The 19423-nt window shown below is 38.8% G+C and overlaps 1 protein-coding gene across 1 annotated transcript in view; it reads right to left on the bottom strand.

Moving 5' to 3' along the window:
- The window catches only part of ADAMTS19 (ADAM metallopeptidase with thrombospondin type 1 motif 19), a 266472-nt gene that overhangs the window by 95862 nt on the left and 151187 nt on the right, over positions 1-19423 (bottom strand). The window contains exons 9-10 of the mRNA XM_034773246.1: positions 4887-5027; positions 3707-3857 (exon numbers count right to left, since the gene is read on the bottom strand). Of these exons, the coding sequence (XP_034629137.1) occupies positions 3707-3857; positions 4887-5027 (292 nt within the window). The remainder of the gene's footprint in view (positions 1-3706; positions 3858-4886; positions 5028-19423) is intronic.

Genomic DNA, 19423 nt, shown 5'->3' with positions numbered 1-19423 from the left:
GGGGCGACAGGTCTCTCACTCCCTCTAGGAGTAAAGGACCTGCCGCTGAACTGCCGCCGCCGATCGCTGGAGCCGGCCCTGTTTCAAATGGTGACAATGATGGTGTAATATTGACTCGGGTTACATAGAGGACTAATAGCACAGAGAAGACGAGAGATGTAATAGAGGATTGTGGATACACAGATGAGATATTATGTGTGAAATACTTTATATAGAAGCCCAAGAGCCATATAAAATATACACTACAACAAAAAAGCAAACTGATTTTTTTAAACTGATCTAAAGTCTGTTAATATCTTCTGGAAGAATGCATCTAACCTAAAGTCTATAGCATGGTTACACATGGTCTGTTCGACCCACAAGGAATTAGGTGTGACATTGAAAAAGTGTAACTATTGTGCTTGTTTTAAAATATTTAGTATCTTCATTAGATACTTTGTAGGTGCTTCAAAAGCTATTTAACTACTTCAGATGGTTTAGTAGCTGCACTGGAAATAATTAGCTATGTTTATTTAATTCCCTGCTGTATTTCATGATTTCCCAGCATCATTATACATTTCATTAATATCTTACAAATGATCTCAATGTAGTTTTGATATCTAAACTGTGCATTTTTAGCTATTTTTACTTTTGTTTTTGCATACAATAAATATGAAGTATTCAGCACAAATATGCAGAACGAAAACCCTTTAACAACAATATGCTTTAGCCTCTTTCAGGTGACAAAGTTCCTTTGGTTAAATAAATCCTGATATTTCCTGCTGACATTTGATTTAACTTATGTAAGTTGAAAGAACAATCAGGATTAAAGTTTTACACTGGAAAGTTTGTGTGTCACTGTCTCTTTGTCAGACCATCTTTTCTAAGCCTTCAAGTCATATGCTCTACTCTGCACAAAAGTGAAAGATTTACTCATATTTACAGTTGTACTGTACTTTTATCACTGAAGTAATGCAGTCAGAATTTTTTAAAACAAAACCACAAGACTTTTCTGACATTTTAAGATTTTTACGTGTGTGGGGGCAAATCACGAGAAACAGCTGAACACTTTCACTGGGAACTTTAAGTGCTGCCAGTTAAACCATCATTGCAAGGGAGGCTAATAGAAGGCTGGAGCTCAGCAACAACACCGTAGTGAAACACAAACCAGAGCACTGAACTTTGAGTCAGAACTTCACTCTTCTAGGGGTAAAACTTTCTCTTTTTCCCAACTTGGACAATGAAGTTATGATTATAAAGTTTAGCTCTAACACAGTATGTTCCCTCTCCAGTATATCATTATCACAGTACAAGAGAAATTAAAATTATTTGGACTAACAATAGGAAATAAGATTTATCTCAGGATATAAAATAATACTGGTGACACTTGATTTTTATAAACTACAGTATACATTAATTTACTATTTATATAATGCAATAGTACACAGCAATGTACAACAAAAAAGCTATGCCAAACTAAACAGAGATTTCCCCTTCCGAAAGGACTTATGAGGCATCCATTCTAACAGCAAAACCTTATATATTACACAATGAACAACATAACAAATACAGAAACAGGGGTCACTGGGACTGGAACATTTCACAGAACAGTTGGCTTTTCTGGAGGTTTTTAAAGGAAAAAAGAGTGAGGGATATTTGTGTATGTCAAGTGGAAAGCCATTCCAGTCATATGAACACCTGGGCAGAAGGATAAAAGTTGGGACTATGCAAGAAAGACAAAAAGAGCAGCTAAGAGCCATGCTTGTGCAGAGTGGAGATAGCGGGAACAGTAGTGGTGGAGATAAGGATAGATATGTAGACAGGAATATAATATTTCTATAACTTTTGCTCTTTTCATCATGACCTTTCCCTTGGACTTTCTTAAAAGTTGCCATGCTATACAACCACTCTATTCATTCTCTATAAAGATCACAGCTGTGTTATGACAAGAATTGCTTTAGTGAAGTTGACTAGATAGCATTCACATCCTGGACTTTAATCTTCAAGGCCAATATTTTGCAGTTCTACAATTGTACTCAATTATCAGGTTCTACTCATGAACCATTATCTTACTTTCTGTTATTCAAAAGAATGCTAGGAACTAATTGATTCTTACTTGAAGCACAGTGGGCATAAAAGCAAACTTGGCAGTTTTACAAGATAATCACAGTGACAGTATAAATCTTACACTGAAAGATACACAGACACTTTGTTCTTGAAAGGCTTTAGGCTACTCTTCTCAGACTACATAAATTACAGCCTTCAACTTAAAGCATGTTCACAGGGTTAAAAAAAAAATCTTCAACATAAAGATTAGGACCATTCAAGGAACAGGAATGTGGGCCAACTTAGTAGCTCCCAGAGATAACTCTGCAGGGTAGGTGTTGTTAGTACTCTGCTGTGGCATGTATTGTAGGCAAGCGAGACCAGGTGGGGGGAAGTACATGGAATCTCTCCCTTGTCTCACAGGATTATCAGAGAGATTGTGTACTGGAACCTTGGCAATGAGGGAGATGAGATTGGTATATCTAATATTACCATATAATGTGATTACGGTAACTTCTGCTTAATCAAATGTATGGGTAGTCAGATCTTAGAAGAAATGCATTGTTAGTTGTGGTTCAGTTCTTTTTAGCAGCTGCACATATCACTAGTAACATTTATTCTCCGCCTGACAGAATAAATTTCTTAGGCGTATAGTTGTTTAACTTGACTATATACTTTCACAAATAAAAAACCCTAGAACAGATGGAACATGGGGCATTCAAAACTAAATATCAGAAATTAACAGAGGACAAGTCCAGGGAAGTAAATACCCTATTTGCAAGAAGACAGTCAAATTAGCATCAGGATAATAAACTTGACTTAATTGTTGGTGTTCCTGAAAGTACCAAGGAGCACTAAAGACAGCCTGAGAGACAGCTTGGCAAAGCACCTTGGGGAGTATATGCAGCTTGCAGGTAATTAATTGCCCATCTAACTTCACCTGGTTTCATTAGGATAACATTCCTGATTTACTTACCCACAGTAAAGGGACAGGAAAATTAGGAGGGCACAAAGGTATCATGCAACTACACATACATACATTTGACAGTCTGGCCCATAAATTGTAGTTTAATGAGAGATAAATTGTACTGGCTGCAGAAAGAAGTGGAAAAGAAAAAAATTCCTGCCCAGACCCCTTGGAAAGGAGCAGCTACAGTGAGGCCCACAGTGGATCATGACAAAATCTGGTATTTTAACTGCTTCCATGGATGGGAGAGTGGGTGCTGCTCCATCTTTTCCTGCACCAGCATGGACATAAGTAATCCCCCTTCTCTTCTAGCCACCTAGGGGTGGAGGGGAAGGGATGGGGCAGCATCCCCACACTGATCTGGTATGAAGCTGCAAGTAACACTCTGGCTCCCTAGCCCTTAAAGGGGAAATACACCTTTTCCAAGAAGCCAGACAATGGCCCCATCACTTAATGTGCAGTGAGGTCATTTATTTCAGAGGGTCCATGACTTCACTGAATGTATTTTTCTATTTTTATACTGAAAGCAGCATGATAATGGTGCACATTAAAGCTCCAATCCAGCACCACTATAGCAGGGCCGAAGCAATAAATCAAACATGCCCATATTGACTTTAACATGCAAAGCGTAAAACCGGTTACAAATCAGTAATTTTCTCTTTCATGCTGTCACTGAAAAAATAACTCTGTTCTAAAGTAAACAACAATCCTTACCTGCATTTCTTGACAAAATGAAGCCATAGGTCCAAAGAGAATCTGACACTGTTCATCTGCAGTGTACGTCATTCCTGGCAGTTTGGAGGGAATAATCACAGAATTGAGGCTTTGGGGATTTGTCTGTAGCAAACAGTTACTGGCCTTTGACCTGCCAATAAGCAGAAATTCATAACATGTTGAATAATATTAATAAAGGTTGGCTATTTTGTTGACATAGAACATATGCAATTGCTATAAAAAAGGATTAACAGATCTTAAGCAGCATTTTGCTGATATTTAGACCTGTTAGTTTAACAAAGTTCTTTCTTTTGCTGTTGTATATTTACAGAAAGGCAAAACAGTTTATGGATTACAAGCAGCTATAAGGATTTCAGGAAAATACTTGGGAAACATTTTAGTGTAAGTATTAGATAATTTAATTGTTTAAATATTACATGGTTTTTAATAAATATTTATGGAGCTCACTTTTTTTCACCCAGATTTTAAATATGTCAGTGTTTTTCAAGTACCAAGATTTCAGTTAGCACTAAGTTTTCACACAAAATTTAAAAAAAAGAGAGATAAAAATATATGGACCTCCATTAGACTTGAGTTCTAAATGGGCACATCTACAGATTGTTCTTCAATCTCTATCATTCCAGTGCCAGCTCCAATACAGACCTTCTAAGGACTGCTCAGTTATAATTAGTAAATTGTCAGTAGGCATATCTATCAATTGAAGAGAGTTATTCTTGAGAATTATTCCTTATACAATGCATGGGCACAATGTAGGTGTCCTATTTTGGTATGATTCCATGTATCTTATTTTCAAGTAGAGAACTCATAAAATATTTCTATTAAAATAAAATTATTTCCCCATGTTATTTGTTATTGAATGACAACATAGGACATGATGTAATCTGTAATATGTTATGTGCAAAATAGAAATCAATACAGATGTCATTTTAAACACATAATCTTCCTCATGCGTATTTTTGCCCCATATCTTTGTTAATGTATTTTCTTTAGTTGATAAGGTGGCTTTTTGGTGGTTAATATGCAGCTATTATTAACAGTATTTCCTTTTTAACCTCATACAGAAGCTGGTAGAGGGTATTAAGTATTTGGCATATCTGAAACTTAGATCAACTAAAGCCAAAGAATTACTTTAAGCAATGCTATTTCTTGACTGAATTACCTGAGGAATCTTTCTAGATCTTCCCTGCTGCACCGAGACCATGAAACATCACCAAGATTCTGTCCTTTAATCCATTCTCCAGACATTATATGGAGACCATCTGCACAGGATGGGTGGTCATTGTCATGATTTATTCCCATGCTGAATTTTGAAGGTATTAAAAAATAAAAAAAAATATTTTAAGAAAACAGCATAATAAATGGTTTTCAAAATGGTTAAGAACATAAGAATGGCCATACTGGGTCAAACCAAAGCTCCATCTAGCTCAGTATTCTGTCTCTCAACAGTGGCCAATGATAGGTGCTTCAGAGGGAATGAACAGAACAGGCAATCACTCAATGATCCATCCTCTGACATTCACTCCCAGTTTCTGGCAGTCAGAGGCTAAAGACACCCAGAGCATGAGGCTGCATCCCAGACCATCATGGCTAATAGCCATTGATGGACCTATCCTCCATAAACTTACCTAATTCTATTTTGAACCCATTTATACTTTTGGCCTCCACAACAAACAAACTGCATTTCTCCCACTAATGAATGAGAAGACCATCATGAGCTTACATAACAAAGCTAGTAAATCACAGTGTAATTCTGCATTGAACTTGTTCTCATTACACATTTGTTTGTTTATTGTTGACTACTTGCATTTAGCTAACTAATAAGTGAGATTTATTGTTAAAATATTCTGAGCAGAAGTTTAATGTATAATTACAATTTCAAAAATTCACAGAGTTTTGGTTGCAGTACCTTTTATTTCAAATAATAGCAATGGAATGACTCAGGGAACTACATCCAAAGGACAAAATATCCACACCATAAAATGTGGTGAATGCTCCCACAAGACACTGTCATGCAGGAGTCATAAAATTCTGCTACAAAATCTACTTGTGGCTGCCACTTTGAATTTGCTCAGTTGTTGCTTTTGAAGATTCACTGTCACTTGAAAAAAACCCTATTTTATTGTAGGCAATATTCAGGTGGGTTTTTTAAGTGAAAAAAAGGGCACTTTAAAACCTTCAAAAGAAGCTATATGGATACACAGAGAGCTGCTATGTGAAAAGTAAATAAAACAGTCTCAGCTGCTTTTGACTATTTAAAAGTTACTATAAGGATACTCTTCAGAGCTGGGTATACAGTGTGGCAGCTGGGATTTTGCAGCTTCTTCAGGACTTAAGATAGCCCTGTAGTTTGTACTATAGCAAAGCAAAACGTTGTAGGTGATACCACTACATAAGCACTACTACCTATGTGCTGGCCCCCTATACTCATCAGGTATATTCACTTAAGTTGGCTAGCTTGGTCATTTCTCACGAATAGTCCTTGCTTTCAGACAAATAAATGCATCAATGCAATTTTTCATGCATGAAAAGTCAATTACCTCTAGACCAGTACTAAGTGCTGATATCACATACCTCCCAACATCTCACCATTCTTTGTTTACTTTGACATTAAAATGTAAACAACAACAACAAAAAACACCGCACAACCCTGCCAACTTTCCCTCCTGGCCAAACTGTGCCCCACACAAAGCTGTTGAGTCAAATATCAGTAACCATGGGTCAAGTTTTATATGAGGTACCATAGCTCATGTTACATTGTGCTTATTAATGAAAGGAATTTAATTCCCCAATAAGGCACTGTTGTGTGCTGCTGCTGCTGCTAGTTTGGAGCCCCTACTGGAATGTGCACACTACACAGTGTGGGATGCTGAGGCAGCTGTCTGTACATGAATCTTCAGGGAGAATTTTGTGAATGGAGTATAGAATTGGGGTGATGATACATTTATTTCACGCTCATTTTAATTTCTCACTTTTTCTGAGCTGGATAGTGCATCACTACAAAAGTGCTTCCGCACCTAAACTCCATTGATGTGAACCCTGGCTAGTTAAGTCTCTTGATTGACTGAACTCTTTCTTGTCCCCACAAACCCAGTGCCACATTTCCCCATTTATCAAAAACTTTGATAAATTCTGAAAGTTAGAGATGTCCTCCATAATCTCTGGGTAAACCTTCCCTCTGTCTGAACGATGGAAGAAGGCAAGTTGATTGGACGACTGGAGCCACCACAAAACAAAACAAAAAAGCTATTCTGCAGCAAATGTCAATAGAAAGGTACAAAGATCACACAAAGGAGTTGCCCATATGCACATTCAATAACATGACTATAGAGCTTAAAGGTATATTCTGTGGAAAAGAAACTCCACAGCAGAAAATGCCAGAGAGAATAAAGTGAATCTGTTAGAGTTCAAGCCATGAAAGACAAATTTGTTTTGGAAAGTGACCAAACAATTTTAAGGGCATAATACTGCAAGGATGGACACAGAACATGTGATCTCTTGATATGGAACCCAAAGATATAAGATTTCAGCAGCCTTTTTTGTAACTAATAAGCATCTGCAATTGTTTGGTATACAGTCATAAGTAAAAACATATAGGAGAGATTATTTCTTATGATAGTGTGGTTCAAAATTGATTAAGATCTATGAGCAGGGTATAGGCAGGAATAAAGAAGTAGTTGTTTTCCTTTGAGACTAATGGGTCCATTGTGGGTTGTTAGTTTGCTTCTGAGAAATTATTCTCTCTAAACATACTCCACTAGTTCAGTTCAATGTCATTGTGACAGAGGATTCAACTATTTTCTGATGCATCTAATTAGAGAAAGGATGTGCTCAATATTATCGTAACTTGTCTGTTATGGATAGATCTACCTAAAAATACCATGTATACTGATATACTGAAATCATGGGGTAAGTATACACTTTCAGTATACATAAACTGGGGGAACCATATTTTAATTTCACCCTAGTTTAGGAGATGATGGGTCAAAACTGGATAAGAAAAAGAATCAACAGGATTCACTAAATAATTAGGCATTTACATGGAAAATGAGAACATCCACCATTACCTTAACTAGAATAAAAAATATAAGAGAAATTGCTCATATTCCAGAGCAAAGCCAACCACTGACTGATGATCAGGTTTAGGAAGAAAATTGCTCCATGAGCACATTATTCCATAACTCTCTACTACAGGGTTTCCTGCATCTTCCTGGGAAGTACCTAGGACTGGCCACTGTTAAAAGGCATGATACTATACTAGATGGCACAAAAGTATATCTCAGGGTATAAATTCCTGTGTTTGTATGTTCCTAAAAAACAGCTTTAGTTCCAAGATGCTACTTTATGTAACAAGGGGTGTTACACTTTCTAATGCTAAACAAGCAGAAAACAAAGAGACCATTTCCAGAAGGTGAAGGAAAATGAAAAATTGGAAGAGGCGAATTTGTATACTGACAACCCAGCCTTAGCACTCCCTTGTATTTGTGTGGTAAATTAGAGCCATATTGGGCTATAATTATTAATGACCATCATTACATTGGGCGGGATCATGGTTATGGCAAACCTTTAAATTTTTAGAGGAAAAGAAATGATTCTTGTGTTTCTTTAAAAAAGTAAAGGCAAGAAATCCACTCTGGTGGGAGTTTACTCATGGCCTTACGTGGCAGGAAGGCAGGCTAGCTAGGTGGTAGTAGTAGCACCATTTTACAGTACTGTAAAATGTACAGTATGACGTTCCAGGGTGCAATACAGATCGGTGGGGGGCTGCGTCACACTTCCCCTGCAACCTGGGGTGCCTTGCAATGCTTTGCTGCTGTAGCTCCCATCTGGGCCGCTCACAAACAGCCTTCCAGTATGCAGGTCACACCACAGCCCTGGTCGAGCAACTCTGACCCCAACAGCCTGTCAGCAAACACCAGCTACACTCTGGTTTCTAGCAACCTTGGTTACTATTTGCAGGGTGACCCCAACATATTCATGGTCTTGAATTTTGCCGCCAAAAAACATGTGTTCTGCACTGTCCATCCCTCTCCTGGACAGTTCAGATATATCAGGTCCTTGTCCCTGTAAGGAGCTCAGTAAACAAAAGCTTGGCACTCTAAATGGAGTTACACAATTCACAACACTGGACTAGTTTTGATTAAAGAATAAAATAAGTTTATTTACGTACAAAGAAAGAGATTTTAAGTGAGTACAAGTATAAGGCATTAAAGTCAGAAATGGTTACAAGAGAAATAAAGATAAAACATTTTCTAAACTTAACAAACTAGACTTGGTTCAAAGTGATGTTCTTACCACAAGTTCCTAGTAACATTGCTGACCAAGTTTCAGGCCAGGATCTGCTCCCAAAGTCCATAGGCTGTCTCTTTTGTCTTCTTATGTGGAAACAGAGAAAGATGACCTGGGTGTTTTTGCCCCTCATTTTTATAGTTCAATCACCCTCTGAAATGCATTTTCCTGAGGGTTACCACTTGTTAAAGTTCGTTCAAACAGTAAAGAAGGCAGCATGGTGTCTGGTGGTAAAAGAGGCTGCACACTACCAATATTATATGAAAAATTATGAATTTCCCCTGATAATGCTGCTACACACATTTCATCATGCTATTATTGACAAGTGAGTTATTAGTTTGTAAATGATACCTGGACCAATCTACATGGGAGGTCCACTTCCTAGACACCACGGTGCAAATAAGTGATGGTCATGTTAACACCACCCTATACCGAAAACCCACCGACCGCTATGCCTACCTCCATGCCTCCAGCTTCCATCCTGGACACACCACACGATCCATTGTCTACAGCCAAGCATTGAGATATAACCGTATCTGCTCCAACCCCTCAGACAGAGACCAACGCCTACAAAATCTTCACCAAGCATTCTCAAAACTATGATACCCGCACGAGGAAATAAGGAAACAGATCAACAGAGCCAGACGTGTACCCAGAAGCCTCCTACTGAAAGACAAGCCCAAGAAAGAAACCAATAGAACTCCACTGGCCATCACATACAGTCCCAAGCTAAAAACCTCTCCAACACATCATCAGTGATCTGGACAACGATCCCTCACTTTCACAGGCCCTGGGTGGCAGGCCAGTCCTTGCGCACAGACAACCCGCCAACCTTAAGCATATTCTCACCAGCAACCACACACCGCACCATAACAACTCTAACTCAGGAACCAATCCATGCAACAAACCTCGATGCCAACTCTGCCCACATATCTACACCAGCGACACCATCACAGGACCTAACCAGATCAGCCACACCATCACCGGTTCATTCACCTGCACGTCCACCAATGTAATATACGCCATCATATGCCAGCAATGCCCCTCTGCTATGTACATCGGCCAAACTGGACATTCCCTATGTAAAAGGATAAATGGACACAAATCAGATATTAGGAATGGCAATATACAAAAACCTGTAGGAGAACACTTCAACCTCCCTGGACACAGAATAGCAGATTTAAAGGTAACCTCCTGCAGCAAAAAAACTTCAGGACCAGACTTCAAAGAGAAACTGCTGAGCTTCAGTTCATCTGCAAATTTGACACCATCAACTCAGGATTGAACAAAGACTGTGAATAGCTAGCCAACTACAAAAGCAGTTTCTCCTCCGTTGGTGTTCACACCTCAACTGCTAGAAGAGGGCCTCATCCTCCCTGATTGAACTAACTTCGTTATCTCTAGCCTTACTCACTCTTGCTTGCATATTTATACCTGCCCCTGGAAATGTCCACTACATGCATCCGAAGAAGTGGGTATTCACCCACGAAAGCTCATGCTCCTATACGTCTGTTAGTCTATAAGATGCCACAGGACTCTTTGCTGCTTTTAAAGATATATTATTACTTCTAAATATAAGGATCAACAACTGTCACAGACAATGTTATGATGATTCCATTAGTATGGCAGGCTTAGTATCAGTTGTAACAAGCAGATTACAACAGGTGGAACCACAAGCACCTGGTTCATTGCTATGGGCATGCTTTGAATTTAGAATGCCAGGATGCTCTTAAGAATAATGGTATCCTAAGAGATACTCCCCTTAAATTGTTTACAAAATCATAAAATTAATTTTAAAAAGTCACCCAAATGAGGCATCTCTGGCCTCTGTTCAACAAGATGGACTCTCTGAAGCCAATGCTTCTGCACCGTTTCTGAGAACAACCTTTCATTGTGTGCAACTTGAGAGGTTGCAAAGAATGCAAAGTAAGATCCTGAAAGTAGAGCTCAAATTTGTAACATGGCTGTTCAAAATGAAAAATATTTATTTCCTCTTTGGTATTGAATTAAGTCAAAAATTCCTAAACGCAGTAGACAATCTGTCCAAAACTCCTGCAAAGGTTGTACACATCAGCCACTGAAGGCCAATCTCATATGAAAATAACACAATCTACTTCAGTCCATCCAATCAGATGAAAACTAGAACTTATTCTGGGAGCAAATCCATGAAAAAAGTTTAGTGTTGATAGTCAGAATACCTGAACTTTCAAGGAAGAGAAAAGTTCCCGAGAAAAAGCAAACAGGGACAGGAGAAGCCAGATACCTAAATTAAATAAAGGAATTTTATAAGTACATCTACTTCTAAGTAATTGATTTTACAATGTCCAGTATTTAATTAAGGTGTGAACAGAAAGGCTACAAAATTATGTAAAATCTTGAAACTCTCACAGCAACTCCAAATGTAACAGAAACGTTCAAGACATGCTTGCTATGTATGATTCTGATTGCAATCATGAATGACTGATTAGTCAGCATCATCTGCTGTAAGCCATCTGTCAGCTTACAAAAGATAGCTGAAATCAGTTCTCTCAGCCAAGCCGAATGCCAACTGTTTTCCAAAGTAGTAGAATTGTTGAAAATGATTTAAGTGGTACTGGCAACCAATGTTGTAAGTGAGCATTGTTTCAGTGCTCTACAACGTATTAAAATATGGCTTTGAGCCACAATGAGACAATGCCAGCACAACTGGTGTATGTTTTTACATGTACAAAAGGACAAAACCGATGACTTACAGCTTACAGATGTTGCAGAAGAATTCATGTAAAGAAACCCAGGGTGAAGATCATTGTTTGGAACTTTTTCAGATTTGTAAGTCATTCTTTTTACTCATGTTTTTAAAAGTAATGCTTTAATAAGTGGTTTTGTACCATGACTAAATTTCTCCATATTTAATAAACTGAGATAAATAAGCTTCTGTTCTAAACTCTGTGTTTCCTTTATTTATTAATACAATCCCTACTTTGGGGAGGGGGCATTACAGCCTCCCCCACAAACACCCAAATTGTCTCTGAACGTGACAGAGGATCTGTTTGAGCTGCAGGAGCTACTCTAGCTCAAGGGTGATTGTCTCTCCCCTGCACTGCAACTCATTGGCTAGAATCCAAAGTACTCAGAGGCTATACTTCACCTCCTGCTGATAAGACCACTTTCCTTTCCATCTGTTGGAGAGCTTTTTTAAAGCTTTCTTGACACTTCAGGGCCATATTTAATTTAAAACTTCCTCAAGAGAGAGAGTCCATCTACGTTCTGATTGTCAGGTGAGGAGACTCCATTTGTACAAATACTACCATTTAGCCAAATCTTAAATAACAAACCTTGAAAAAATGTACTAAGTTCAGATTCAGATAACTATTTGAAAATTCCAGTTTTTATTCTTTTGCCCCTCTAGTGCATGTAGTACTGTATTAGAGTATCCATTAAAAATATGCAGATCAAATATAGGAAAAAATCAGATATAGCCCATATTTGGACAGGTGATATTAAAATAAAAGAAAAACAAGGGAAACGGACAATTTAAAAATACCACAGAAATATTACCTGAAACAAAATTCTATCTCTTTATTCCTCTTAGCACATATATCAGATGGAATCTCCTGGTATGCTTTCCCATATATAGCAATTGTGATAGGAGAAACCACATAGCTGTACACTGTGGGGAGACTAAGGGACAGACCACAGAAGGTCTAATACTGCCTCACTTGTTTGCTGAGTGCCCAGGGAATGGATTGTGACTACAGGTAGAGCCAGGTGAAAATCAAAATTTCAATTTTGTGGGAATTTTTGACATTCTGAAATTTTTGTGTGTTCCTTATCTGAACAAAAACAAGTGTTTTCAAAGTTTCACAGAAAATAATAAGTCCAAAAATTTTGTATTGGAAAAAATATAATTTCAGAATACATTTTTGTTTAGAAATCTATTTTTTTTATTTACATATTTTTTATTATTTATAGAGGATTTTGTGACACGTCAGTAGTAGTCACCACTACTATGACATAATATAATAGTTGAAATATTCTATTTATAGTATATATTATTTTTCTATTTTATTTTATTTTTAAAATCATTAAGGGTAACTATTACTGAGTGTGGGTTGAGTACTTATTTTCTAGATCCAGTTTGTTCTATAATGAAATAGTTTAATACTTTGACAGTTTGACCTAGAAAATAAATTAAGTACTCACAGTAGATTCAGAAAGGGACTTGGATGTTGTGATGCTGAGTGTTACAATGCCTATCTTTTAAGGCAGCTCGAAAATCATTGGCATTCACTGAGCCTGGTTTCAATGCCTTGGCTCCCTGTACAATGGACGGAGAGAGATAGGCATCCTAGGAATGGGATTAACAAAAGCTGGCATGCTGAGGTGGGAGCTACCTGAGCTGGGTAACAGGAGATGCCAGGGGAGGGATGTGTGCCAAGTCCCACCCCTTTCAAGGAGTTAGGTGCCTAAGTTTGATCTGGAGGGAGGTGCCAACCCAGTGGTTAGGGTGCTCACCTGAGATTTAGGAGACCCCCAGTCCAAGTCCTCTTCTCTACTTGATGAGAAGAAGGGATTTGAAGAAGGATCCATCAGATGAGTGGCCTAATCACTGAGCTATGAGATATTCTGATATGGGGTTTTCTTAATCTCTCTTGTTAAAGCTGGTCCACTTTGCAAACATAATTAAAGAGTCCTTAGGCCAGATACAGCCTCAAAATAACTCTAGAGCCCAGTGATTAGCACACTCACCTAGGAGGCAGAAGACCCAGGATCCATTCCCTCTGTGCCAATGAGTCTTTAATTATTTATCCATAGTGGAACAGCTTCAACAGGAGAGCCTGAGAGAGATCCTATATCAGAATATCCTGTAGACCAGTGCATCACCTGAGATGTAGTAGATCTCTGTTCAAATCCCTCTTCTCATCAGGCAGAGGTAGGATGTGAATCAGAGGGCTCCCATACCCTGGGTGAATACCCTAACAACTGGGCTAAAAGTTATGAGGGAGCTATCACACTGTCTGGCGCGATTGACAACTTTGAGTGCCAACCTCAGGGCAGACTGTCAAAAAATAGGGCAGGCACCCCAAACTGGTGGCATTTCACCAACCCAGAAACAAATGTGAACTCTGAAGCACTATAATAGTTTGACCATGGAGTCTCATGCAGTCCCCTTGGGCATGCTCTATCTTGCCACCCAAGCAAACTGGACTTAGTGATAGTTGGTTGTCATACACCAAAGATCACAGAAGATTCAGGTTGCTTCCAGTCCCAAGAGAGAAGTCACGTACTCTAGGTCAATTTTTACTTCAGATCTCACACCAAAGACAAATCTTGGAGCCAATCCAATAGTAAACTAACTAAGGATTTATTAATGAAGAAAAAGAAATGAGAGCGTTAAAGCAGGCAACATATATACACAAATGAGTTACAGTCTGTGGTTCCAAAAAGTGCATAGTTGTAGTAAACTGTCAGCACTGAATGTCTTTTAGGGCTAACCCAGGTTGACCCTAGCAATTTATGCTTCTGTTTCCTAGCTTCAGACCGGTGAAAGTCCAAACAGCAAAGAAAGAGAGAAAAGTTTCTTTTGTCCCTGTTTTATCGCTTTCTTCCAGCATTCAAGCTGATGGAATGGGCTTTCTTGCCTTCATGGGTGTGAGGGGGCCCTTAATCAAGTCTTTGTAATGTGATGTTCACAATGGTGCATTTAGTTTTACTAGTCCTACTTGATGGATGATGGACCAGTCCTCCTGACTGGGTTCACAGGTACAAAGCAGGCATTTTTATAGTTATAAAGCAAAACTTACATACTACCTTATAACATGGCATACAGACATTACAAGTGAAATTAATGCATGCAGCAATTTAGAAGCTTTCCATAAAGTCTAAACACTAAACACATTCTTATAAGTCTAAAACCTATCCTGAACAATACTAACATGGAGGTGAGCTGGTCTGGTTTCCAGCTATGAATTTGTCAATGCTCAGCAGACACCTACAGCCTTGACAAGAACTGGCACCTGGTCTGGCAGCATCACAGGAGGTCCTGCTGTTTGGTGTGGAGTTAGGAGGCCTCTGAGAATGCTTACCTGATTGGACACCCTGCATAGGCAGCGAAGCACCTATCTCCCTGCAGTGTGGCTCACACAAGGGCTTAGGTGACCAAGCACCTAGAGTGAGGCAGCAATGTGCGTGCCCAGAGGCAGAAATATAGGCATGTAAGGAATTTTTACTGCAAAAATGTAGGTGCCAAGCAAGTTTAGGAACCTTCAGGGCTAGGAAGCAGCTGAGCAGGGTTTTGTGAATGCCAGTGGTGCCTACATTTGGGGTTTAGGCACTTAAAGTGGCAATTAGGCACCTGAACCCCTGGATGCACCTAGCCCCCAGTGTACTAATCAGAAGAGCAGCTATTTCCAGTATCTTTGTGTTAGCCTGAATAATTTTTCTAAGGTAGTGAAAAAAGTTGCTCCCCTGATTAGTACATTGAGTGCTTATCTTATTATCTTTTTAAAAGTCTCAGTGTCAATCTGTTTCATTACAATACAAAATAGGAGACACTCTGATCTAGAAAATAAGATAAGATGTTTCAGTCTGTACTAAGTAGCAACTGCCCTTAATGATTTTAAAAATAAAATAGAAAAATGACTATAAAATAGATTATTTCAACTATTATATCTTGTCATAATATGTCGCCATACCATGCCTAATGCATACATGTATTCATTCTGTGCTTTGCATGCCCAATGTTCCATCCATTGAACAAGTGAAGAATATGTAGAATAGAGATTGGTAGTGCGAATTACATAGCAGAAATTTATCTATTGTTTAAACAGAGGAACTCCTGTGTGGAAGAAATTTTATATTATGAAAATAATGCCAAGCTTTAAAAGATAATCTATTTATTTTTATAGAGAGTTCTCAATATATTGGGAGAATGCAATAGGCATTGCTTCACTTTGGGGACCTCATATCTTGGAAGTTAAGTATTGCTCGTCTTTGCCCCTCTTCTGTTTAAGCAGAACTAGGCATTCCCAAAACACACATCTGCTGTACCTTCCTTAACATCATCAATGTAGCTTGTGGTCTGTTATAAAGAGGAAGTTGCTGCACACACCCTTTCCTTAATACCTATAACAAATGTGCATAAAAAGAGAACACAAAATGGGAATACAGAAGTCTTAACTCCCCATCTCCTCCACCATGCCATGTAATGCAATAAAAAATCTGGAGACTCACTGATATATCACCTTTTACCAAGAGACAAATTAATTGAAGAATATACATACCATACAGAGCACACTAACACATTTTCATTGTAATGATCATGGATATGAAACTGCATAATGTTCAATTTGGGGAAATATCTCAATGGTATGGTATTTAGTAACCCAACATGATGTAATAGACATGTGTAAGAGACAACTGCACTTTTTTCACAAACAAAAAACCACTTCAGAAATTGTGTCTGTGTGTGGTGCTGTTCTGGGGCTTAACATTTCTATTCTTACCTAATTTATCATGTTAGTGCTGGGCAGATTGCTCCTTGTATCCATGAGCTCCTCTTTCCCTCTTTTTGGAGCCATTCATTCTTATGTAAGTGAGAGCAAGACAATCATGCATGCATAGGGTTACCATATTTCAGCAAGCAAAAAAGAGGACGGGAAGAGCCTCGCCCTAGCCCCGCCCCCGTCCTGCCATAGCCCAGCCTCCATCCTTGCTCAGGAACGGCCTGAGCCATTCGTCCCGGCACGCTGGGCAGCAGTGGAGGAGGAGCGGGGGAGGAGCTCCAGACTGCCGGAGGCAATCTGCGAATGCAGGGAGTGATCTCTGCTGCAGGGGAAGCGAAGGAGGGGCTCTCTCTGGCTGTCGGAGCCCCATGTAAGTGGCACCATCCGGCCGGCTGCCCTGTTAGCCACGCACGCTCTGCATGGGGTGGGAGGGGAAGTCCGGACATTTACAAATTCCCCCCGGATGCTATTTTTAGCTCAAAAACCCGGACATGTCCGGGGGAATCCGGACGAATGGTAACCCTATGCATGCATGCATGTGTGTTTGTGTGGTAGGAAAGATAAGGCAGTTTGGGGTAAAGGGATGAAACATTTCACTAGTCTAAAATGCTGTATTTAACAAAAACATTAGTGCTGCACTTTTAAGAAAAAGTGCATCATATCTGCATGGAAACTGATCAGATTCTGCTGTAAGAACAGGAGCTTTATTATTCTGAGTGGGATAAAGAAATGCTTAATCCACCCTGGCTGAGAGAACATATACATGCCACATATTGCACGAATATAGGAAGTATCCTATGGAAAACATTCTCTAATTGAAACATTAGCAATACTTCAATTCACTCTGTTCAACTAACCTCCATTTATATAATCTCACTTTAAATGTATTTTGACAAAGAGCCTTTGTCAAATAAACTTGCCACTAACATTATGCATGGTTGTCAAGTCAACTGAAAAATATTTTTATCTTATAAAACCTCTCAAGCTTGTTTAAAAGCCACTGCCAGAAAATTTTTGTGATATCATGCAGAAAGCTGGAGCACACTATGGGAGATTTTGAGGATGGCCCATGTTGATATTTAACATGAAATAGGAATTAGAAAATTTTTTTTTCACCTAAGTTTCTCTGTACTCAGATAGGTGATCCAGTTGATATACTGTACGTAGACTTCCAGAAAGCCTTTGACAAGGCCCCTTACCAAAGCAAAGTAAGCAGTCATGGGATAAAATGGAGGGTCCTCTCATGGATCAGTAACGGGTTAAAAGATAGGAAAGAAAGGGTAGGAATTAATGGTCACTTTTCACAGTGAATAGAAGTAAATAGCGTGGTACCCCAGGGATCTGTACTGGGACCAGTGCTGTTCAATATATTCGTAAGTGATCTGGGAAAAGAGATAAACAGTGAAGTGGCAAAGTTTGCAGACAATGCAACATTACTCAAATATTTAAGTCCAAAGCTGACTCCAAAGAACTACAAAGGGATCTCACAAAACAGGGTGATGGGGCAACAAAATGGCAGATGAAATTCCATGTTGATAAATGCAAAGTAATGCACATTGGCAAGCATAATCCCAACTATACATACAAAATGATGCAATGTAAATTAGCCGTTACCCTCGAGAAAGAAATCTTGGAGTCATCATAAATAGGTCTCTGAAAACATCTGCTCAATGTGTAGCAGCAGTCAAAAAAGCTAACAGAATGTTAGGAACCATTAGGAAAGGGATAGATTAAAAAAACAGAAAATACCATAATTCCACTATATAAATCCATGGTAGGCCCACACCTTGAATACTTTGTACAGTTCTGATTGCCCTATTTAAAAAAAGATATATTAGACTTGGAAAAATTACAAAGGAGCGCATAAAAAAATGATTACGGGTATGGAACAGCTTTTGTATGAGGAGAGATTAAAAAGACTGGGACTATTCAGCTTGGAAAAGAGTTGACTGAAGAGGGATATGATAGATGTCTATAAAACTATGAATGGTGTGGAGAAAGTGAATAAGGAAGTGTTATTTACCCCATCACATAACACAAGAACCAAGGCTCATCCAATGAAATTAATAGGCAGCAGATTTTAAACAAGATTTTAAATAAGGTAGTACTTCTTCACATAATACACCCGTAGAACTTATTGCTAGGGTATGTTGTGAAGGCCAAAAATATAACTGGGTTTAAAAAATAATTAGATAAGTTCACGGAGGATAGGTACATCAATGTCTATTAGCCAAGATGGTCAAGGAAGCAACCCCACGCTCTGGGTGTCCCTAAGATTCTGACTCCCAGAAGCTGGGACTGGATGACAGGGCATGGATCACTTGATAATTCCCCTATTCTGTTCATTCCCTCTGAAACATCTGGCTCTGGCCCTCGTCAGATGACAGGATACTGGGCTAGATGATCTGGCCCAGTATGGCCATTCTTATGCTCTTGTGAAAAAAGTATCGGGTGAGGCTTTTATGCTTTTATTATAGTCATGCATTCCGAAATGACACTTCTTTCACATCTGAACAAATGTTTTGCTATACAAGTTAAGTGAGGCTATGCACACACCTTCTGGAAAAAATTAAGTCCACACTGAAAAGATATTATTTGATATTTATCCTGCAACAGGAGCTCAAAAGTTCCTGCAAACATGGTACATTCATTGCAGCAGACTCTCTCAGTGACACCACACTATTACACTTGAAAGCTCTTATGTATTATTATTATTCATTACTTGTATGCCACCATTGAAGCACAGTGCATATACAAATTAGAGATGGAGGACCGGATTCTTTTCTCACAACAGAGTAAATCAGAAGCACGTCCACATAAATGAATTGTGTTGGACCAGTATTAAACTGGTGTACGTTAGATCAAAATGAGGTTTAGAATTCAAACTCTGAAGAGTTTACAATTTAAGGACTAGATTTTGCAAACA

Source organism: Trachemys scripta, chromosome 6 (genome assembly GCF_013100865.1).
Source record: "Trachemys scripta elegans isolate TJP31775 chromosome 6, CAS_Tse_1.0, whole genome shotgun sequence".
Lineage (NCBI taxonomy): Eukaryota > Metazoa > Chordata > Testudines > Emydidae > Trachemys > Trachemys scripta.
This window is presented reverse-complemented; position numbering and strand designations above follow the sequence as displayed.